At 43.1% G+C, this 19,647-nt stretch overlaps 2 protein-coding genes across 2 annotated transcripts; both read left to right on the plus strand.

The window, feature by feature from the left end:
- Positions 1 to 73: 73 nt before the first annotated feature.
- On the plus strand, positions 74 to 7,629 carry psmc1 (proteasome 26S subunit, ATPase 1). The gene is made up of 11 exons (XM_004083654.4): positions 74 to 175; positions 943 to 996; positions 2,492 to 2,588; positions 2,838 to 2,962; positions 3,058 to 3,243; positions 3,316 to 3,444; positions 4,774 to 4,870; positions 5,651 to 5,840; positions 6,048 to 6,199; positions 6,626 to 6,780; positions 7,361 to 7,629. Exons 1-11 carry the CDS (start codon positions 89 to 91, stop codon positions 7,493 to 7,495), a joined length of 1,407 nt encoding a protein of 468 aa, XP_004083702.2. The 5' UTR covers positions 74 to 88; the 3' UTR covers positions 7,496 to 7,629.
- Positions 7,630 to 10,299: 2,670 nt separating this feature from the next.
- Positions 10,300 to 19,003, plus strand: LOC100049419 (calmodulin). The gene is made up of 6 exons (XM_023952933.1): positions 10,300 to 10,426; positions 13,394 to 13,424; positions 16,089 to 16,232; positions 18,299 to 18,405; positions 18,495 to 18,630; positions 18,917 to 19,003. The coding sequence occupies exons 1-6, from the start codon at positions 10,424 to 10,426 to the stop codon at positions 18,943 to 18,945; spliced, it is 450 nt and encodes a 149-aa protein (XP_023808701.1). The 5' UTR covers positions 10,300 to 10,423; the 3' UTR covers positions 18,946 to 19,003.
- Positions 19,004 to 19,647: the final 644 nt, after the last annotated feature.

Genomic DNA, 19,647 nt, shown 5'->3' on the forward strand with positions numbered 1-19,647 from the left:
AAAGTAAATGATTACTTTTCAAAAACAAACGCAAACTGTAATGTATTACAGTTCGAAGGTTTGAAAAATGTATTTTCAAAGAGACGAGATGGTAACTGCCGTTTTTACTCAGAGCTCTTTTGTCCTAAACTGTTGCCGTAGCTTTGACGTCACATTTCCGCGACAAGCAACAATGGTACGTGAGCAAGCAGTTTTGTCTTCGGCTTGTTTCCATTTATTTACACAGCGTTTTATTTCCGTTTTTGCAAAAATATTGCACAAATAGTGATGTAAAGGAAAATATTTGATATAAAGGTAGTTTTTGTTTGACCCCCGGGGTTTATTACGAGAAGTTAAAAGAAAAACAAGAAAAAGGTCCGTATCGCTAGTACTACTAGCCGAGGGCTAACGAGGTTTGGTTTCTTGGTTGTGTTCGCCTTTTTATGATTATTTTTTTTAAAGAAACATTCTTAGTACTGATAACTTTTCTCTGATCAGACTTTTGTAAAGTAAACCTTTTGTCTTTCGAATTTACAGTAGTATGCAGGAAACAGAAATACGTCTGAGTCATAGTAGTTTTTAATCTATTAACCTAACATTTTAATAATCGACAATAATATTCGAAAATCATTTTTTAAATGTTACAGTGCTGATGGTCTTAGATCATGGATTAAGTCTGTTTACTGTATTTTTTCGTAACTGTATGAAAGCAACAAATCGAATCATTTGACTGCAGGCTCGTGACCTTCTTTTCAAGTTCATTTTTTTAAAGTGTCCAAGGCTGACTTCATATTTTGTCTGTACGGTGATGAATTGGATACTAAATTCTGCTTTAAGGGCCTTAAAAGCTTTAAGAAGTCTAAAAATGTATGTGTGAAAACCTGTTGGAACCCTGACATAGGCAGAAGGACATTTAATTTATTATTTCTCTGATTTATTAATTGATGTTTAATGTTTTCCAAGGGTCAAAGTCAGAGCGGAGGCCACGGCCCAGGAGGTGGAAAGAAGGATGACAAGGTGAGATCGCTGATGATCATTATTTCAACAGGAAAAGAAAAAAAATCTAAGGGGTTGATACCCTGCAATGTTTTCAAAAAAATGACAACAAAATCACATAATTGGGATATTTTGGACACATATTGGCTTTTCTTCAGAGCACAAGAGAATAAAAAGATAAGTGCTCATTTCAGTATAGCTGTTTAAGAGAAAATAAAACTTTCAGGGACATTAAACAGACAAGATGAGTCTGTAAGAAACAAATCAGTCTAAAATGCCCTGCCCCTCTTGAAAGTCCTGTGTTACACCACTTGTATGTATCCTTCAAAAGATACGAGACAAAATCCAACACCTCTAGGTAACCATCCAGAGAAAAAACGTACAAAATTTTAATCAAAAGCTTGACAACTGAGGAAAATCAGTCCTTTCTGAAACAGAATACATATTTTTGCATTTGTTTTGTATCATATCTGCATCCTTTAAATGTCATTTCATTTTCTTTGCATTAACTTGACAGTTTTGAAAATATTCCGAGTGCAAAAGTAAAGTGAGAATGCTGAAGAGCCCATTTTTAAGAGACAGAAAACACTTCAATCATTTTGTTGCAGCAGGAGTAAAGGTTAGAATTTTGACAAAAAGAAACTGTAACTCTTTGTTCATTGAATCTGACCTTTAAAGCTCTTGGATCCTGGAAATCTACTGAGAGCAACTTTTCAAACTGCTCTTTGGTTGGAGTTTGAGGCTAAATGATCATGTGACTCCAATTAAAGTCCTGTTCCAATCATTTTGTATTATTTTTAATCTATTTTAAAAGTCTTCCCAGTGGTCTTTTAATTAGGATTATACAAAAATGTAAAAACTCCTTCTAAGACAGTTTCTCCAGACCAACAGTTAACATTAAAGATTCCCCTTTGAGTTGGTGTGGAGCAACCCCGCCCCCCTTCCCCTCCCTGTTGCTAAGAGCTCAAAGCAGGGAGATCGTTGCCTGCCCAACGTATTTTCGACGTCGCACCTATGATCTTTTATATTGACATTAATTCACAACAATATTAATGAAGAAATACTCAGAAATGTAATTTTGAACTTAATTTTCTTTATATGATTCCTTTATCAGAAAAATGTCACAGGAAAAGCACCAAAAACACAGTTTTCATCGGCGTGGGTCTTGAAAAGGAAGCAGGCGTACAGGAACTTTAAATACATCTAAATGTTAAAATTAAAGCAAAATACAAGTTTTAAATTGATATGTCTATATTGTTTTTCTCTGGTTTTTGTGACTGTGTCTGTACTGTAGGCCTAGTCGAAATGACAAAGTGTTTGCCATATTTTGTTTCAATCATCTGACTAGTCAGTTATTTTTGGACTAAAAAAAAAGAAAAATAAATCCTAATTTGATCAAAATGAATCGCAGGCTTCTAAATTCAATCTGATTTATTCTTTATTGTTTGTTGTTATTACAGGATGAGAGAATATAACCAGTCTTTGTTTGTTTCTTTCTTTCTTTCATTCATTAAAGGATAAGAAAAAGAAATACGAGCCTCCAATTCCAACCAGAGTTGGAAAGAGAAAGAAGAAGACTAAAGGGCCTGATGCTGCAAGCAAACTACCACTGAGTAAGGAAGGAAGCTAAAAGCAGCTTTGTCTGTGGTTTTTATTTTTAGAATAGTTATTTGAAATAAACTTGTGGAACTAGAGAGAACTTTGACCACACATGCTAGTTGAGGTTGGTTGCTCGTGGAAACATTCCTGTATGAGCGCCGTTCCTCTTGATTCACTGCTTTAAGATGAAATCTAGAGTTTAAACGAAGTTGTGTCGTTTTTATGTGCTGCTGACATTTTTCATGTATGTTTGCAACTCTCAGTAACGCCTCACACCCAGTGCCGCCTGAAGCTGCTAAAGCAGGAGCGCATCAAAGACTACCTGTTGATGGAGGAGGAGTTCATCAGGAACCAAGAGCAGATGAAGCCCTTAGAGGAGAAGCAGGAGGTCTGCCTTCTCCTTTGAGCACGACGGCTCCCACTCTGCTGCGTCGTGCTGTAGAGAAATACCAGCTTTTGCTTTTTGTTTTTTTCTGAGAACAGGAGGAGAGGTCAAAGGTGGACGACCTGCGGGGAACCCCCATGTCTGTCGGCACTCTGGAGGAAATCATAGACGACAACCACGCCATCGTCTCCACCTCGGTGGGATCTGAGCACTACGTCAGCATCTTGTCCTTTGTCGATAAAGATCTGCTGGAGCCCGGCTGTTCGGTCCTGCTCAACCACAAGGTAACTTTATTGACAAGAGCAAAAAGAAGGAACACAAATAAGGGCAGTTTTAAAGTGGTTTGATTGTCTCAGGTACACGCTGTGATCGGAGTTCTGATGGACGACACCGACCCGTTGGTGACCGTGATGAAGGTGGAGAAAGCCCCACAGGAAACCTACGCGGACATAGGAGGACTGGATAACCAGATCCAGGAAATTAAGGTACATCCGCGTCTGTGAACAGAACCCGAAACTAGAGATGTCCCGGTCCGATCGTGGTAAATCAGCCCAGATCACACAGTTTCAGACTCAATTAGAAACGGTTTTTGTTTCCCGATCAGGGATTAGATATATATTTTATTCTTGTTATGATCATATTTCAGGCCTCTTATTACTGAGAAATATTCTGCTAGAAGTCTGCTAATCCTGAACGGATCATGAATGCAGCAGAACACAGCTGTAGTCTGAGCAAGAGGTGCCCAAAACAGTTGGGTAAAGTTAGGTTGACAGTCACAGATTCAGACTTTGAAGGCCCGTACACACCGGGACGAATATTCGCCAGGCATTATTCGCCAGCGTTTTTCGCCACTTTTTTGTGTTCACACCCAGGCGATTTTCGCTGACGATGAGCCGAGCGACCATGCAATTTCATTCCCTGACATTAGATGGCGCTTAATGTAAACAGAAATACTCCCGTACACAAGGTGGCGCTGCACAACTTTACGCTTATTAAAGTCGCTTTTCCCTCAGAAGAAGAGAGCAAGTATTTACGCGCTTGTCAGAATCATACAAAGAAAACATGAATATTTCAAGCACCAATAGCTCCAACTGGTGCTTGGTTCAGGGATATTTTAGAATGTCCATCATTATTGCTTCGCGGCAGTGTAGACGCTACTTGGCGTCTATCTTCTTCGCTGGTATGTGTGCTCAGCAGGGCAGTTTTGTGTTTGAGCGCCCCCAAGTTGTGTTTTACTGTAACTTCAGAAGCTCCAGACACGTGTGCAAAGGCGCCATTCTCATTGGTCGAATAGATTTCGACGCGAGGCGTCAAAAAGAAACGAACCCGAGGCGTTTTTTTTTTTGACGCTTTGACGCTTGGCGTTTTTTCGCGTCGGTGTGCACACTCTCATTGGTGCCCTTTGTTTAGTCACGAGGCGTTAAACGTTGGCGAAGATCGCGCGCGAAATTCGTCCCGGTGTGAACGGGCCTTTAGGCTTAATGAAAGTTTAAATAAACATTTGATACTGACAGCTAGTATTGATCAGTTTGTCTAAATGCAAACACCAACCTTAATAGTTACTTTTTTTTGTAGTTGTACTATTTTTACTGATTGTTGTTGAAGCGACATCACAGAAGTCACTGTTGAAGTGTGAAATGATGAAGAAGGTTCATAAAGGAAAACCTAGACGTGTTGATTAAACTTGTTATTGTTTTTTTAAACATGTTGCAAAAGTCAAAACACTATGGATCAGATCAGGCCCAAAAAGATCTGATCGGGAGATCCACACCCGGAACCGTCCCACTGATGTTCCTGTGTTTGGGCTTCAACAGGAGTCGGTGGAGCTACCCCTCACCCACCCGGAGTATTACGAGGAGATGGGCATCAAACCCCCCAAGGGGGTGATCTTATACGGACCCCCCGGCACAGGTGAGTTCCTTGTACAGACGGTTAAGCAGCAAAGTACCATCAGTGAAGGTGTGAGTTTATCACCGTCATTAAATGTTCCCTCAGTGTTTCCACTCTCAGTGACAGTAGCTGTTGCGGTTTTTAATTATCATTTAACTTATTTAAAAATAAACAAAAACATTTTTAGTATTTATGAGGCTGCAGGGATCCTTTGGTTCACACATGTTCTTTGCATTTTTACATCCTTTTGAATCAATCAAGCCATAATCAGAGTAAATAAAAACAGCAACAGGATCAGTCTGAGGGGGAAGTTGTGCAGGAGACAATAGAAAACTTCAGGACCGATCACGTTTGGAAGTCCCACTCCGATCATCTTTAGATCTAATGTCAAAGTGTTCCCAGTGGTCTTTTAATTATTGTGATGCAGCTTTTAGCCAAAATCAAAAAAAACCTGCGTTGTTTTTTAGAACAGTTTCTGCAGAGCAGCAGAAGTTCATTAGTAATTCACCTCTGAGTTGTGGGCGGAGATGATTGACCTTTGAGCAGCCCCGCCCCCTTTTCTAAGAGCTTGTGACCCGCCCAGCGTATTTTCTATATCGCAAATATGATCTTTTTCAGGTGCCATTTTTTTCGTCTGCTCCTGATTCACAATTATTTGAATATAGAAATACTCAGAAAAGCAGTTTTAATTTTAAGTTTTTTATATATATATATATATATATGTCCACTTTAACAAAATGTTAAAAACAGAATTTTCATCAGAATGAGTCCTGAAGACTTTTCCTCTCTTTGGTTTTCCAGGTAAGACGCTGCTCGCCAAGGCAGTCGCCAACCAGACGTCGGCCACTTTTCTGCGTGTGGTGGGCTCAGAGCTGATCCAGAAGTACCTGGGAGACGGGCCCAAACTGGTGCGCGAGCTCTTCAGGGTGGCGGAGGAGCACGCCCCCTCCATCGTCTTCATCGACGAGATCGACGCCATTGGCACCAAGAGGTAGAGCGTGGAGAAGTCCTCAGAGGGGCGGAGATTACCGTCATCCTGACATAAAATCCCAACAGCGAGGATGTTTCCTGTTATTATTATTTGTTTAAGAGTTAAACAAATTTGGTTGTTTTGACGGATGTGGTTTCAGAACGATCCAAAAATGAAGGAATGTTCTCCTGCAAACTGCTGCCATAAAACCTGGTCTGCCTCCTGCAGGTACGACTCCAACTCCGGAGGAGAGCGGGAGATCCAGAGGACCATGCTGGAGCTGCTCAACCAGCTGGACGGCTTCGACTCGCGGGGGGACGTCAAAGTCATAATGGCCACCAATCGCATAGAGACTCTGGACCCGGCCCTCATCAGACCCGGTCAGTGGCTCTCCGGTCGACTCGGATCCTGCAGGATCCGCCTCCGAGTCTGACTCTGAGCTCGCCTGCAGTGCTGTAAATCAGAGGAAACAGCTGCTGAGTCATGGCAGGCAGTGGAAATGGAAAAGTCTGCCTTTGGACCAGAATATTTATGAGATCTATGTGGCTTTAACCTTTACACACTGCAAAACAATTTCCTCTCAGCTTTTTTCAGTATTGTTCCTTTAGACAGGAACATGTCATTCATTTTACCAGCACAGTTTGAAGCAGATGCAGCGTCAGACGATCAATACGCAGACAAATCCTGCCAGAAACCTCCTCTCTAGAATAAAGTGAACTCACTCGACTTCATTTATCAGCTTCACTGTCTGAACCGGAGAGAATGTCATCAGTTGTTTTTTTTTTCCCGTTGACTCTGCTGCTCAGGGCGGATCGATCGGAAAATCGAGTTCCCGTTGCCAGACGAGAAAACCAAAAGAAGAATCTTCCAGATCCACACCAGTCGGATGACTGTGGCTGATGATGTCACCCTGGATGATCTGATTCTGGCAAAGGACGACCTATCAGGAGCAGATATTAAGGTGAAGAGAAGATTCCCTTCTCAACACATCGATCTAGCTGTAGAAAAACCTTTTTTTTTAATATACTTATGTCAGCAAAAAACAAGAGTACAGACTTTTCATTCTTAAAAATGGTTGTTTTTAAAGTTCAACTCAAACATCTTTTGGACCGTTGTTAAAACATTCCCAGTGGTCTTTAAATCATGATTATGCCGTTTTTAGCTAAAATAAAAAAAAGTGGCGAGTAATATTGAAGCTATCAAGCAGTATAGGTTTGCTAGCTCAGACGAGGAAAGACAAAGACGTACATAGATGTATTTTTCTTTTTTTTTTATGTGTTCCGTCGTAAGAAAAACGCAACAAGAACAAGTAAAAAACAAAAAAAAAACCATAACACCATTATTGTGGGAGTGTGTCTGTATGTTTATAAGTCTAGTTTGCTGCCCTCTTGTGGACGCTAACTGAAAAACACTCATTTTTTCTGCAGAAGTTCAACTGGAGATTTATTTTTTTAATTAATAGGAAATACTTCACTTTCCCAAATAGAAATAAGGTTTGCCATCATTTTGAAATCGACCGTCTCTTCTTTTAACCCCTTCAGGCCATCTGCACAGAAGCAGGCCTCATGGCTCTGCGGGAGCGCCGCATGAAAGTCACCAACGAAGATTTCAAGAAATCCAAGGAGAACGTCCTGTACAAGAAGCAGGAGGGCACGCCCGAGGGGCTTTACCTGTAATCCCCAACCCCCTCCGATGCAGCAGCATCGACCACCCACTGAGTTTTGATATATTTTGCGCATGTCGTGTCTGGAAAATCCCCTTCTGTTACCGTTATGTGTTAAAACAGTCAATAAAAATTCAAAATATCTCCCATTGTGGTAAATTTGTTAATAAATGTTTGTTTTTAGAAGAAATGATTCTTAAATACGTGGAGGACAGCTTCCTCATGTCAGCGTTAATACTTACACTAATGTGTTAACTCAAAGGAAAGTAACTGATTCCATTTTCCTTTAGGGACATTTTTAGAAACACTGACAGAAATGAAATAATCCCATTCTAACTTTTTTTTATCATTTCTTCTTTTGTTGAAAGTCAAGCCTGCGAGTGCAGATGCAGCCGAGCTGCTGCTGCTGCAGTCGTATATTAGGAGATTGGCAGCGTTGATGTAATTACTGGTGATGTGGAACCGCGTGTAAGTCAGCAGAAAGTGGCCCCCATGCAGCAGGGCTGTGACCGAGTGAAAAAACAGATGAAGCTGCTGTACTGCAGCGCTTTAAAACCTCCCAAGTATTAAATCAGTTACACATCAGAAGCCCAGCTCATGCATCGCAGTAAATCTGCAGAAAACGCTTCATTTGATCATGAAAAATTAGGATTAAAGGACAGTTGGAGCACGAGGACTGGTCTCTGTAAAGCAGCTCTTGACTTTAATAGATTTAGGAGAAAAGGGAAATATTGGGGTCAAATAATCATTAAATGTCTGCAGGAAAATGTTAGGAGTCTCAAACTGATAGGTTTCTTTTGTGATAAGCTACAGAGGAAAGAGAAGACGGTGCTGCATTAAGTTTTTTACGTAATTTTTGGCACTATCTTAAATTCAGCATGCCTTTTTTTTTTCCTTTTTATAAATCTTTCTTTTTTTTTTTCATTCATTCATCTTCTAAACCCGTTTAGTTCCTTTCAGGGTCACTGGAGCCTAACCGGTCACTCGTGTGTGTGTGAAGGCAGGGTCGGCTCTGGACAGCCTGTCGCAGGGCCACGACCAACCCATGCACTCTCACACTCGCACCTATGGACAATTTAGAGTAACCAGTTAACCTATGAAGCATGTTTGTTGGACGGTAGGAGGAAGCCCATACATGCACGGGGAGAACATGCAAACTTCACACTGAAAGGTCCCCCATTGGTGTTCTGTTTCACTTGCTGTGAGCCAACAGCGCTTGCATTCCTTTAACTCTTTATTCGGTTATTTGCCTTGTTTGCTTTTTCATTTGTTTGCTCTGAAAACATTTCTTTCCATTTAATATAATTTTATTTCTCTCTCTTTTGTTTATTTATTTTTCTTATTTTACCTTTTTAAAAAAAAAAACAACCTTTTTTTCCCTAAGTGTCTTACTTTCATTTGCAAAAATGCTAGTGATGTATTTTTGTAAAAATAAAAATATATGTGTATTTTTAAAATGTTTTGAATGATGGTTTTAAAACCTGATATTTCACTAAAAGTATTTAAAAGAATATATATATATATATATATATATATATATATATATATATATATATATATATTATTTTATTTTTAGAAAAAAGCTTTTACTATTTAGTCACAGGTTCCAGTTTTGTCCACTGGGTGGCGCTTTCGTCAGTTTTACAAACCTGCGTGCTTTTGAGGACTAATTTGTGACACTTTTCACGCCAAATTCTGCGTTGTCATGATGTCAGTCCCGATATCCTGCGATTTAACTGTCATAGTCATAGGCTGCTAATATAAGTAAATAAACCCATAAAAATGATGTATAAGTAAAGTCAGCTCCCCTTTTTCTAGTCGACGCCAACATAACCAACCTCATGGTGGCCAATAGTAAATGTGCGCACCTCCCTTATCGAGCCTATCAAACATTCGCCATGCGCCTGTCACATTCCCCTTCGTCTTGGCAAATCTAATAAATAAACATGTTGAAGTGAACATGCGTGTTTGAGCGCGGCGCTAAAAGATTGTTGACTATAAACTCCATGAATTTATATATTTCGTTTCCACCAGTTACCACAGCCTGGTGCATTGCAGGTCCAGTGTAGCCAATTACCGCGCTCGACACATTCAGCATAATATTGCAGGTCCGCAGTGACCAATCAGAAGCGCCATCTCATACGGGCATCACAATCCCGCCTGTGTGTGTGCCTGGCTTCCTCAACTTGATATATCCTTCCGCGAGTAAAATAATCCCTTTTTCCAGGAAACTGGACTTCCTTATGAAAAACTTAATATAAACGTGTCCTTCTAAATGGTTTATTGTTTTACCTCCAGGATTATCTCATTTTAAACTTAATTTTAATCTAAAAGCAAACAGTTTACTTTTTAAATTGCCATCATTAGCCATCCATTCTTTTTACACATACAAACAAATCAAAGCAATATATCAGTTTACATATGAAATTATGTTTACTCTAATGAATAGTTTAATAATGATGCTTTTTATGCGCTTTTTTAATTAGTCCTTAAATATACTGGAGACCTTTAATATAATGTAAAACAGATAACAGAAAATTCAAGCAAAATGCGATGTTATTGTTAAGTATACTACTTTAAAATGGTTTTATTGTGAAATTGGAATGGTGAGAACCTCAAACAATCAATCTTTTTGTTGGAGTTGATAATATAAACTCTTTTCAAACAACATGATCAATAATTTATAGCATTCCAATCCCCAAGTCCTGCAGTGCAGACGTGTGCTCATCTATGCGTGAGCTACAGGCCGTCCTGCTGCAACGTCTCGGCACCTGAAATGAGGAAGTGAGTGATAAGTGCTAGCGTGGCGGAGGGATACAGACGATTCCCGCTGCCTGCCACCGCCGATATACACACTCCAAACCGACCAGTGGAGCTCCATCTAAGGACCGAGCGAACACCGTTTGCCCGAACAGACCAGCAAGCACAGAACCCGTCTGAGATGGTACGTATGGCCGTTCATTCCTCGTAGAAACCTGCTAATGTTGTATTTATTGGACTGTGTTCATAAAGGGGACAAAACCCACCGGAGCTTATTTCTTCTTCTGCTGCTGAAATGTCGGTATCTCTGCTGTTCCATTGATTCCACATATATACTGGGCAGGCACGAGACGGAAAACAGCCCGCGAGGTGGTGTTTTATTAACGTGGCGGTTATATTCTCCTTTTATGATAGTTTTGTTCATTTAAACAATTTCTTGAACAAAATTCGTGGTAAATTGTCAATCTTGTTGGCTGAACGGCTACAGGGGATCAGGTAGCTGCTTCACGGCTGCAAGTCGCGGCTAGAATTTAAAACCTGGACCCAGAGAGGCTAGCAAGCTATTTTGGGTTATTACTGCATCATTCTGGGTTTCTGAAAAGACGCAGGCGTGGCGGGAAGCATGGGTGGTAGCTGGAGGGAACGTCCGGGTTTTTTTCCCCCCCTTTTTCTCTGCTTTTTTTGTCTAGAAACACGCACGTGCGTGGCGGGAGGCTTTCCGGCGTTTGGGTTCCCCATTGGTGGGGCTTGCACCATTCTAGCCCCCCTCCTGTTCGAGCGGTTCCGCAGCGGAAGCGGACCATTTCTGTCCCGGAAGGGAAGGCTGCTCCGAGTCTCCCGGCAGCCGTGCGGGCTCCAGGAGGCGGGGACGGGACGCCTGTCCGTGCAGCCTGGCTTGAGTTTATCAGGGGCTGGTTTATCTATGTGTGTTATGTGGGCTGATTTGGTTGCCTCTTTGCAAATGTTCGATGTTATGCAAATGCAGCACCAGTGTTAGTTTATCCAAGAAGCCTTTCTCATATTTTTTTAGCACAGTTAAATCCTGCCTGTAGACGACACATCACCCCCCCCAACAGAAAATTATGTATTTGTAGACATTTGTGATCTTGTGTGCAGAGATGGTCAAGCCCCTGCAGTCTTACACCCCCCCCCCCCCCCCCCCCCCCCCCCCATGTCGCCATCTGATATCCCTCATATGGTATCAAACTATTCAGTTTCAGGTTGCAGCGCAGTAATTGGAGTGTTACGTTGAACTGTTGTGGCTTTGCACACGTTCCTTTAAAAAAAAACAGATATAGAAGCTGTAAACTCCTTATCTGCTGCAATGGGTCCACTCAGATTGGCGCCTCCAATTGATGTGGAAGTATCATGTAAGTGACGGGAGCACCCTGGATGCCGGTCCCGCTCTTGTCTTGCTGATGCCTGTTTAGTAAATGGAAGCACATCTGATCCGCCCGAAGCTGAATAATGAATACGCTCGGAGGCAACGCTTTAGATAAAAATCTTCAGTGGATGTGGCGTACCACCACCACCAGCTGCAGCCATATGGTGGAGTGGCCTTGGACACTGCGATGGTTTACCCCAAAGCCCTCAGAAGGAGAACAAGGCGTGCAACAATCTGCAGAGCCCCCACAGTGAGGAAGCAGGTTTCCCGGTTTCTCACCTTTTTCCCCTTAGCGACCAAACCAAAGGTTTGGGTGTCAAATCAGCAGGAAAAAACAAAGAAAGCCCATTAAACATTGATAAAATGCTGTTAAATGAGAAGATCGTCCTCATCTGGGGATCCTTTTACTCATTAAAATAAGCGTGAACAGGGGAAGACTCGTTTAAAGGGATATGTCGTCAAGTGAGAGCGAAATACACCCCCGATTAGCCTCCTGGCTGCCAAAGAGCTCAGGCCTCCTGTCTGGGAATCGGCGTCTCTGTCCAACAGTCGGCTTCACGCGACGCTACAAGCTGCTGTTTGAACTGAAGCTGGGAGCAGTGAATCACAGGGAGTTCCCTCTGTAGCAGCAGGCGGCTACAAGGGGAAAAGATGAGCCTGCATCTGTGCTGCTGAAGCACTAGAAGGCCCAAACTTGTTGGGTCCAAGCCAGAGGAGGATCCATCATACTGAGTCACTAAACGGGGAAGGTTTGAGAGGCAGGAGGTGCAGGGAGAATAACCGAAGGCGAGGAAAAGCTTGAGTCAGCTGCAAAAGGAGCCTTTTCTGTTTGGGGTCAGCCTTCACTGTTTTCGTGTGGTGAACTTGAAAATCCACTCTGAACTAATCTAGGCCTTATGCAACATATTTAATTTGCTGGCTTGATTTCCAAAAATGGCCCAGCCTGCAGACAGACTCATGAGAGTCGGGGCAGCGCAGTCACGGGATGCACAGGCCGTCGTGTTCACGTGTGCTGGGCTGCATCCAGATAAGCATGAAGCAGGAGGAGCTCACTCTGAGGCCTGTGTGCAGATCTGAGCCTCCATTTTTATGTTGTGGTCTGGAAGTGGGAGGATGTCAGTGGGCGGATGTACCCGCTCCAGGTGTGCGCTTGAAAAGCTAAGTTGTTTTTTTTTCACAGATATTTTTAAACTACTTTGTACAGAGCTTGTTCCAAGTCATTGAAAGTGTGAGTCACTGAGCTGACAGCAGGGAAACTGAACCGCGACCACCGCTGATGTGTCTCCATAAAGCCACTCCTGGTGGCGTTGCAGGAGACGGCCCGCCTTTGTATCCAAGATGAGTAATGATCATGAAACCATTCATCCAGTCGGTGGTTCCCATCCTTTTTCCACTAAGCTTGTTATCTTTCCAGTGCAATAAACATGTCTGAAGTACTGGTACTTCCTTTATTGTTTGATTGCATTACTGAATACGAAACAGGCATTTAGCTTAACGCAATCGAGGGCGGTGTGATTCTCCTTAAGAGAAACTGAGCCATTTAGGTAATAATATTAGTTTGGATTGTTACCCAGGGTGCATTGTGGCAGTCCAGTGAGAATCCTCCAGCTGAGGTGATGACGGTGGACAGGGAAGCTCCTGAATTTTGTGTAGCGGCTGCTGGGTGGGGCTTTGAAGGAATGCAATAACCAACCCTGGTGTGTTTTCGATGTCGGGCTTGTTTGGAAACAGGTTTTGCTGACGGTCTTCTTTTTTTTTTTTTTACAGGCTGACCAACTAACAGAGGAGCAGATTGCAGGTAAAAATTATTTTACTGCTGTTTGTGGGATTGTTTACCAGTGGATGAGCCCCCACCCCTTTTTGTTATTGAATGAACTTCTCGAGGTGCGGAAGGTCATTACGGCTTCTTCCACACCACCAGAAGTTAAGCAGAACAATAAAGAGAAGGGTTACGCCGTGGAGGTCGTGACCTTTTAGAGTCTGAAATCTAAAAATGAAGGGCAGAAAGCTCGCCACCACGAAAAGCAAAAGATGGGTGGTGTTCTATCAGGTGGAAAGATCTTGGATCAGTGGAGGAGTTTTAATGTGAGTCAGTTTAAGGAGTGAAATTCTGATTAATGCCATTCTAATGTGAGGATTCAATTTTCTCAAAGGAAAAGTTGATTCAAATTTATCTTTGACTTACTGCTTTTTTAATTTTTCTTTGAAGAATGAATTATTTTACTTATGAGGGTACGACTGTTTTTAGTTTTGATGTGAGTTTTTCATAAGCAGATAGAATTGAATTTTTAGAATCGGTTGAGTGGTTTGGCCGTCACATTCAGCGCCTTTGTTTGAATCGAAGGTGGGTATGGTCAAACCCCACAAGCAGGAAGGAAACACCGCCGTCACATTTGAAAAGGGTTCCTAACGTCTCTCTGGGGTCAGTCCCAGTTCAATCATCTTTGGATCTTTATTTTTAAAGCGTTCCCAGAGATCTTTTCATTATATTATGCTGCTTTTAACCCTTGTGCTATCTTAGATGACCCACCCTTACATTGACGTGTTCTCCCTACCATGACAAAGGTGGAAAGATTTCATGGAATCCATGGAAACCAGTGAAGATCACAAATCATTGAAGAAAAAAGGTTCAGAGCACAAGGGTTACATAGTAAATGGCATATACTTGTATATTTCACACACACACATTCACACACCGCTGTCAAACACTGGCGCCAACCTTCCACCAGAGGCAAGGTGGGGTTCAGTGTCTTGCCCAAGGACATATGGGGGGGCAAGTTGGGAATCAAGCCTTCAATATTCCATTCAGAGGTCGACCACCCTACCTCTGCACCATGGCCAAAAAAAAAAAAAACTTTAGTTTTCAAGGACATAGTTTCTGCAGAGCGGCAGGATGTCACTAGAAATCTTCCTGAGTTGTGGGTGGGACTGTAGGCGTGGAACAACCCCACCCCACTGCTTAAAGCAGGGGTGTCAAACTCATTTTCAGCGAGGGCCACATCAGCATAGTGGTTGTCCTAAAAGGGCCAGATATAACTTCTATATGTAATGAAAAATAAATGTAACTACTCCTTAATGTTAAATAATTCATTTATTTATTTATTCTAACTTTTGAAAGTGACAATTACAGTTTCATAGAAAACATATATTTGCTTGTTACTCTAGCATTAATCCTTTTAAATTTGATTCTGTCAGGTTAGGTTATCTGGACAGTGTTTAAGTCCTAATGTATAGTTACCCAATCCGATATTTCAAGTCAGATTCTCCCTATATATATAAAAATACACACCAATTTTTTTATTTTTTATTTTAAGAAAGACTTTTATGCTCTCGCGGTCCACATTTCATCTTATGTGGCCCCCGGGCCTTGAGTTTGACACGTGTTGCTTAAAGCATGGCACAGGGAGCTTGTGCGTGTTTTTTACATGACAAATATGATCTTTTTCAAACGGCATTTTTTTCACAGCAGTTTGAACAGAAAAAACTCAGAAATGCAGTTTTAATCTGAAATTTCTTTATATGTGTCCTCTATCAGAAAAACGCCACAAGTACATGTTAAAAACACAATTTTCATCTTAGTGGGTCTTTAAGGAGGCAGCCGTTGGAGGGAGTCCACCCCCACCCCCCACCCCCCAGCCTGAACAGGACCAATAATCAAAGCCACCTCCACAGGTGTCAGCGCATGGCGTGGGTGTTGTACAGGGGTGGTGCAGAAGCAGTTAAAGGTGGCTAATCAGACTCGTCTATTAGCCCAGTGCAAATCAGATTAAGGGAGGAGCGTTGATGCCCCCACCTACATTGGCCGGGGGTGTTGCTGTTCAGCTTTGCTTTTCATAGTCTCTCTAGAAATGATTCCTCTGTCATGGAGGAAAGATGAAGGCTGACATCCCTGCTTAAAGCTCCACTATTTTCTAGAACTGCTTCATCCTGTATTGGGTGGGTGGGGGTGTCATTGGGTGAAGGCAGATTACACCCCGATTAGGACTCTAGTCCATCACATGCTCTAATAACTTTAAGCTGGAAATTGGACCAAAGCGTCGACTACATTCATTTGTTCAAACTAGTCCTTTAAAATGTCTCAGATCTTTTATTTTCACACTTGCCAGCCTTTATTTTGAAAGGTTGTTTGTTTATTAAAGTCAGAGCTGGTGGATTTCCTAGCATGGAGGCCCTGATGGTGCCTTGTGGGTGTTTTTCTGCTGCAGATTTTTCTGTCACTCACCTCATGCTGTTAATTCAATTCTTCTAAATCCATTTCTTAGCATCTCTTTCCCCTCCGATGGGGTTAAGTCTTTATATGATCCTAGAAACCTGTTGACAGAAAGGAAAGGTTCTGGAAATGTTTTTTTTTCCCCTAAAGCCTGAGGGTCTCTGTTTAGCACCACCCATGTTCTGGTGCAGATCAGACATCAATTGGCTGCGTTGTTCTGACGTCAACCTTCTTTTTTGCTTCTATCTGCAGAGTTCAAGGAGGCCTTCTCCTTATTTGATAAGGATGGTGACGGCACCATCACCACCAAAGAGCTCGGCACCGTCATGAGGTCGCTGGGCCAGAACCCCACAGAGGCAGAACTGCAGGACATGATCAATGAGGTGGATGCTGACGGTCAGTATCCGGGGGCGCTCTTCCACTGATGCCAACAACACAGCTGTCAATCGTTGGCACTGTGTAGGTTTCACGGATACAGACGGCGATGACGAGAGAGAAGAATATTTGAGTTAATACTCCTGTTTTTATTCAACGGTGACCTCCACCCTTCACTGTGGGTTGTAAGAACCGCCCAGTTCCAACACGGTTTGCTCCCAAACCCGCTGAATGGCGTGACGGTTGTTGTGGGGGGGTGGGTGGGGGGTGGGGGGTTGGGGCGCATGCGTGTGTTTGGAGTTAAAACTATTGTTGCAAATGGGTCGAGGATTAGCACAGCATCAATTACTGCATCATCTCCTCAGCCTCCAACAGTGCCGTGGAGCGTCTCCTTCCACGTTTCCACCAACTTTCTGCTCGGTCACGTGACGCATCCTTCTGTTTGGTCACGTGACGCATCCTTCTGTTTGGTCACGTGACGCATCCTCCTGTTTGGTCACCGGTGGAGTCGTTTTCTGTTCCCAGCGATCCAGTGAAGGAGAACAAACGCAGAGATCAGTTAAACCGACTGACCTTGAGGTCCAGAAGATGCCAAAGAGGCCTTCCAGCGGTGCATTCTGGGCACATAGGAATTTGTAATGGGCCCACATTGATCAAGAGAAATCAATGCAACCCCCCCCCCCCTTCATGCTATGCTAACATGTCCTCAGTGCTCCCCAACCGCCACACTCGGCGTCCTCCTCTTGTTCTGCCTCCTTTCGGCTGATGCAATCTAGGTCAGACAGCAGTGAAGCCAGTAATGGAAAATAAAAGTGGTTACATAAGCCCCCCCCTCCTGCACTCTGCACATCCAGTACCCACATCAGTGGCCATGGCATCAGCCGGCCCATTCAATCCAGCTTTATTAACAAACGGGGAAGCCGCTGCTGCAGAGAAGATCCTCGGTTTGATCTCAAACCAGAGTCTCGATCGCTGCGTAACTCTGAAACTCTGTTTGGGGCCGTTGAATTTCTGCTCCTGGGGGAGAAAAGAGGAGCATGCGTGTGGAGACGCCTCAGCCTGTGTAGTTATGTGTAACCATCTCCCACTCGCCTCCCTCCTTGCATTCTCTCCTCCTCCACCCACTCACTTCCTTCCTAGCTCTTTTTCTCTCTGTCTTTTTTACCTCCCACCATTTTCTTTCTCTTCCCATCTGGCCTCTTTCCTCTCTTTCTTCTGTCCCTCCTCCTCGCAGCAGCATGTGTCGCCTCCTTTTCTGCTGAATGTCTCTTTCCATTAGATAACAAGTCTTTTAGACGGTTACCGCAGGCAACAGGATCGCCATCTTTCCCCATCCCATCATCCCATTCTGTCCCACAAACTCTCCTGCTCCGCTGGGCTTTATCCGTCTCTCCCAGTCGCCATTTTCATTGGTTAATCTGCACACAATCTCACCTCGTGGATAATCTGCTAAACTCCTCCCCTTCTCTGTGCTTCATGGAAATTGACGGATCGATGTCAGTGTTGTTTTTCATTTATTTTGTTATTATTGCTTTTTTTTTGTGGGGGGCGTAAATGTCTGTTGGTTGCCTCAGTTTCCCCTCTTGCAGCGCTGAGCTCCTCAGATCCATCCGCTGTCAGGAGAGTCTGATCCGCTGCTAATCCTGTTTTGACAACAGCTACATGGATATTGATCCCTCCACATCCCATATGTGACCTTAGCAGCACAGCAGCAGCTGCCGCCGCCGCCACCCAAGCCAGCATCCAGCTACCGGATCAAACGACAACAGGAAGTGGCGTGCCCTACGTCTGCCCCCGTGTCTGACCACCATGAGTCACGCGGATTGTCCAGGCTGGATTCTGGATTCAACATCTACATTATGGACGACTGGCTGAGAATCCCAACCCCTCCCCCTAACAGTTTTTCCAGGGCTCCTACACAACCGCTGTGCTAATAAATGCATCAAACACTGAGAGGTTAGGGAGGGGGGCCAGGCTCCAAATTAATATTTTAGGCCGACTCCTCTTCATCAGCAGAATGCGGCTCACCGACGGCTTTTAGGTGATTGCAGTTTTTGTTGATTAAACTCTGCCCCCCTCCCATTCAGGGAATGGAACCATCGACTTTCCGGAGTTCCTGACCATGATGGCCAGAAAAATGAAGGACACTGACAGTGAGGAGGAGATCCGCGAGGCTTTCAGAGTATTCGATAAGGTAGCAAACCTTTAAAAGGTCGTCCACATGCCCCCCCCCCCTCCTTTTTTTTTATTTTTTTTAAATAACCTTCACCAACTGTCCTCCAGGATGGAAACGGCTACATCAGTGCCGCCGAGCTCCGTCACGTCATGACAAACCTGGGGGAGAAGCTAACGGATGAAGAGGTGGACGAAATGATCAGAGAAGCAGACATCGACGGAGACGGACAGGTCAACTATGAAGGTAGTTTTGTCTTTCCTCCTTTTCCTCGACACATTTCTACAGGAGCTTTTATTTTGTAAAACACGCTGAAGGCGAGGAATCCTGTAAGTGTCCTACTTCAGTGACATTTTTTTTAGCTTGTTGCTGTGCTTTGATGTGATGTTATTCAGGAAAGAGGACAGTAATTAGGACATTTCTTCTCTACTTGTTTTTTTTTTAAAGGAAAAACTTCAAAATAAAAGCATCTATCAGCTAACTGAGGCTGCAACCCCCCTCAGTGACTTGACTGTCCTGTTTCTCTCCACAGAGTTTGTACAGATGATGACTGCAAAGTGAAGCTCGCCTGCCCCCACCTGCTCCCTCTTAGAAGAAAAGAAACAAAAAAAAAACAAAAAAAAGTTTTACTTACCTCTTCAAAAACAAATTTTCATTTATTCATACTGTTTCTGTACAGAAAATAATTGAATGTTCAAATAATAAAAAAAAATTCCTACTGTCCACGCAGAAAAAACATGTACAAAAATGTCTGCATGAAAACGATGGTTAGTGATCCAGCCCCGCCCCCTCCGTCCTCCAACAGATCAGCTGAGCTCCATCACTTGACAAAATAAAAGCAGGACCCTTCAGAGTAAAGCTAAAGCACTTAGCGAACTCCTTCCAGTTCCGTTTGCTAGGAGTTGATGTCTGGGCTGGCCATTTCCTCTGTTTTCTGTTTTTCATGCATGCAGCTTGAGACCAGAGCACTAACCCCGCCCCCCTCCCAGACCAGAACGTTCTGATCACCAAAAGCCGTCCTGCTGGTTCCTCTTTTTGTTTTGTTTTGTATTTTGAGGAGGAACCCTGTGCTGTTAGGATGACAGAAAATACCAAGTTCTAACTCGAGATGGAATGGGACTTAAATTTATGCTAGGTTAAAAACAGGAAAAAAAAATGTACAAAAATAGAACATTTGGCATGTTTTTTTTTTGTTTGTTTTTGTTATTTGGATCTTAATTATTGTTTGCCCTCTCTCAAAGGGGGAGGGGGGACTCAGAGTCT

This window comes from Oryzias latipes, chromosome 24 (genome assembly GCF_002234675.1).
Source record: "Oryzias latipes chromosome 24, ASM223467v1".
In the NCBI taxonomy this organism is placed as follows: Eukaryota; Metazoa; Chordata; class Actinopteri; order Beloniformes; family Adrianichthyidae; genus Oryzias; species Oryzias latipes.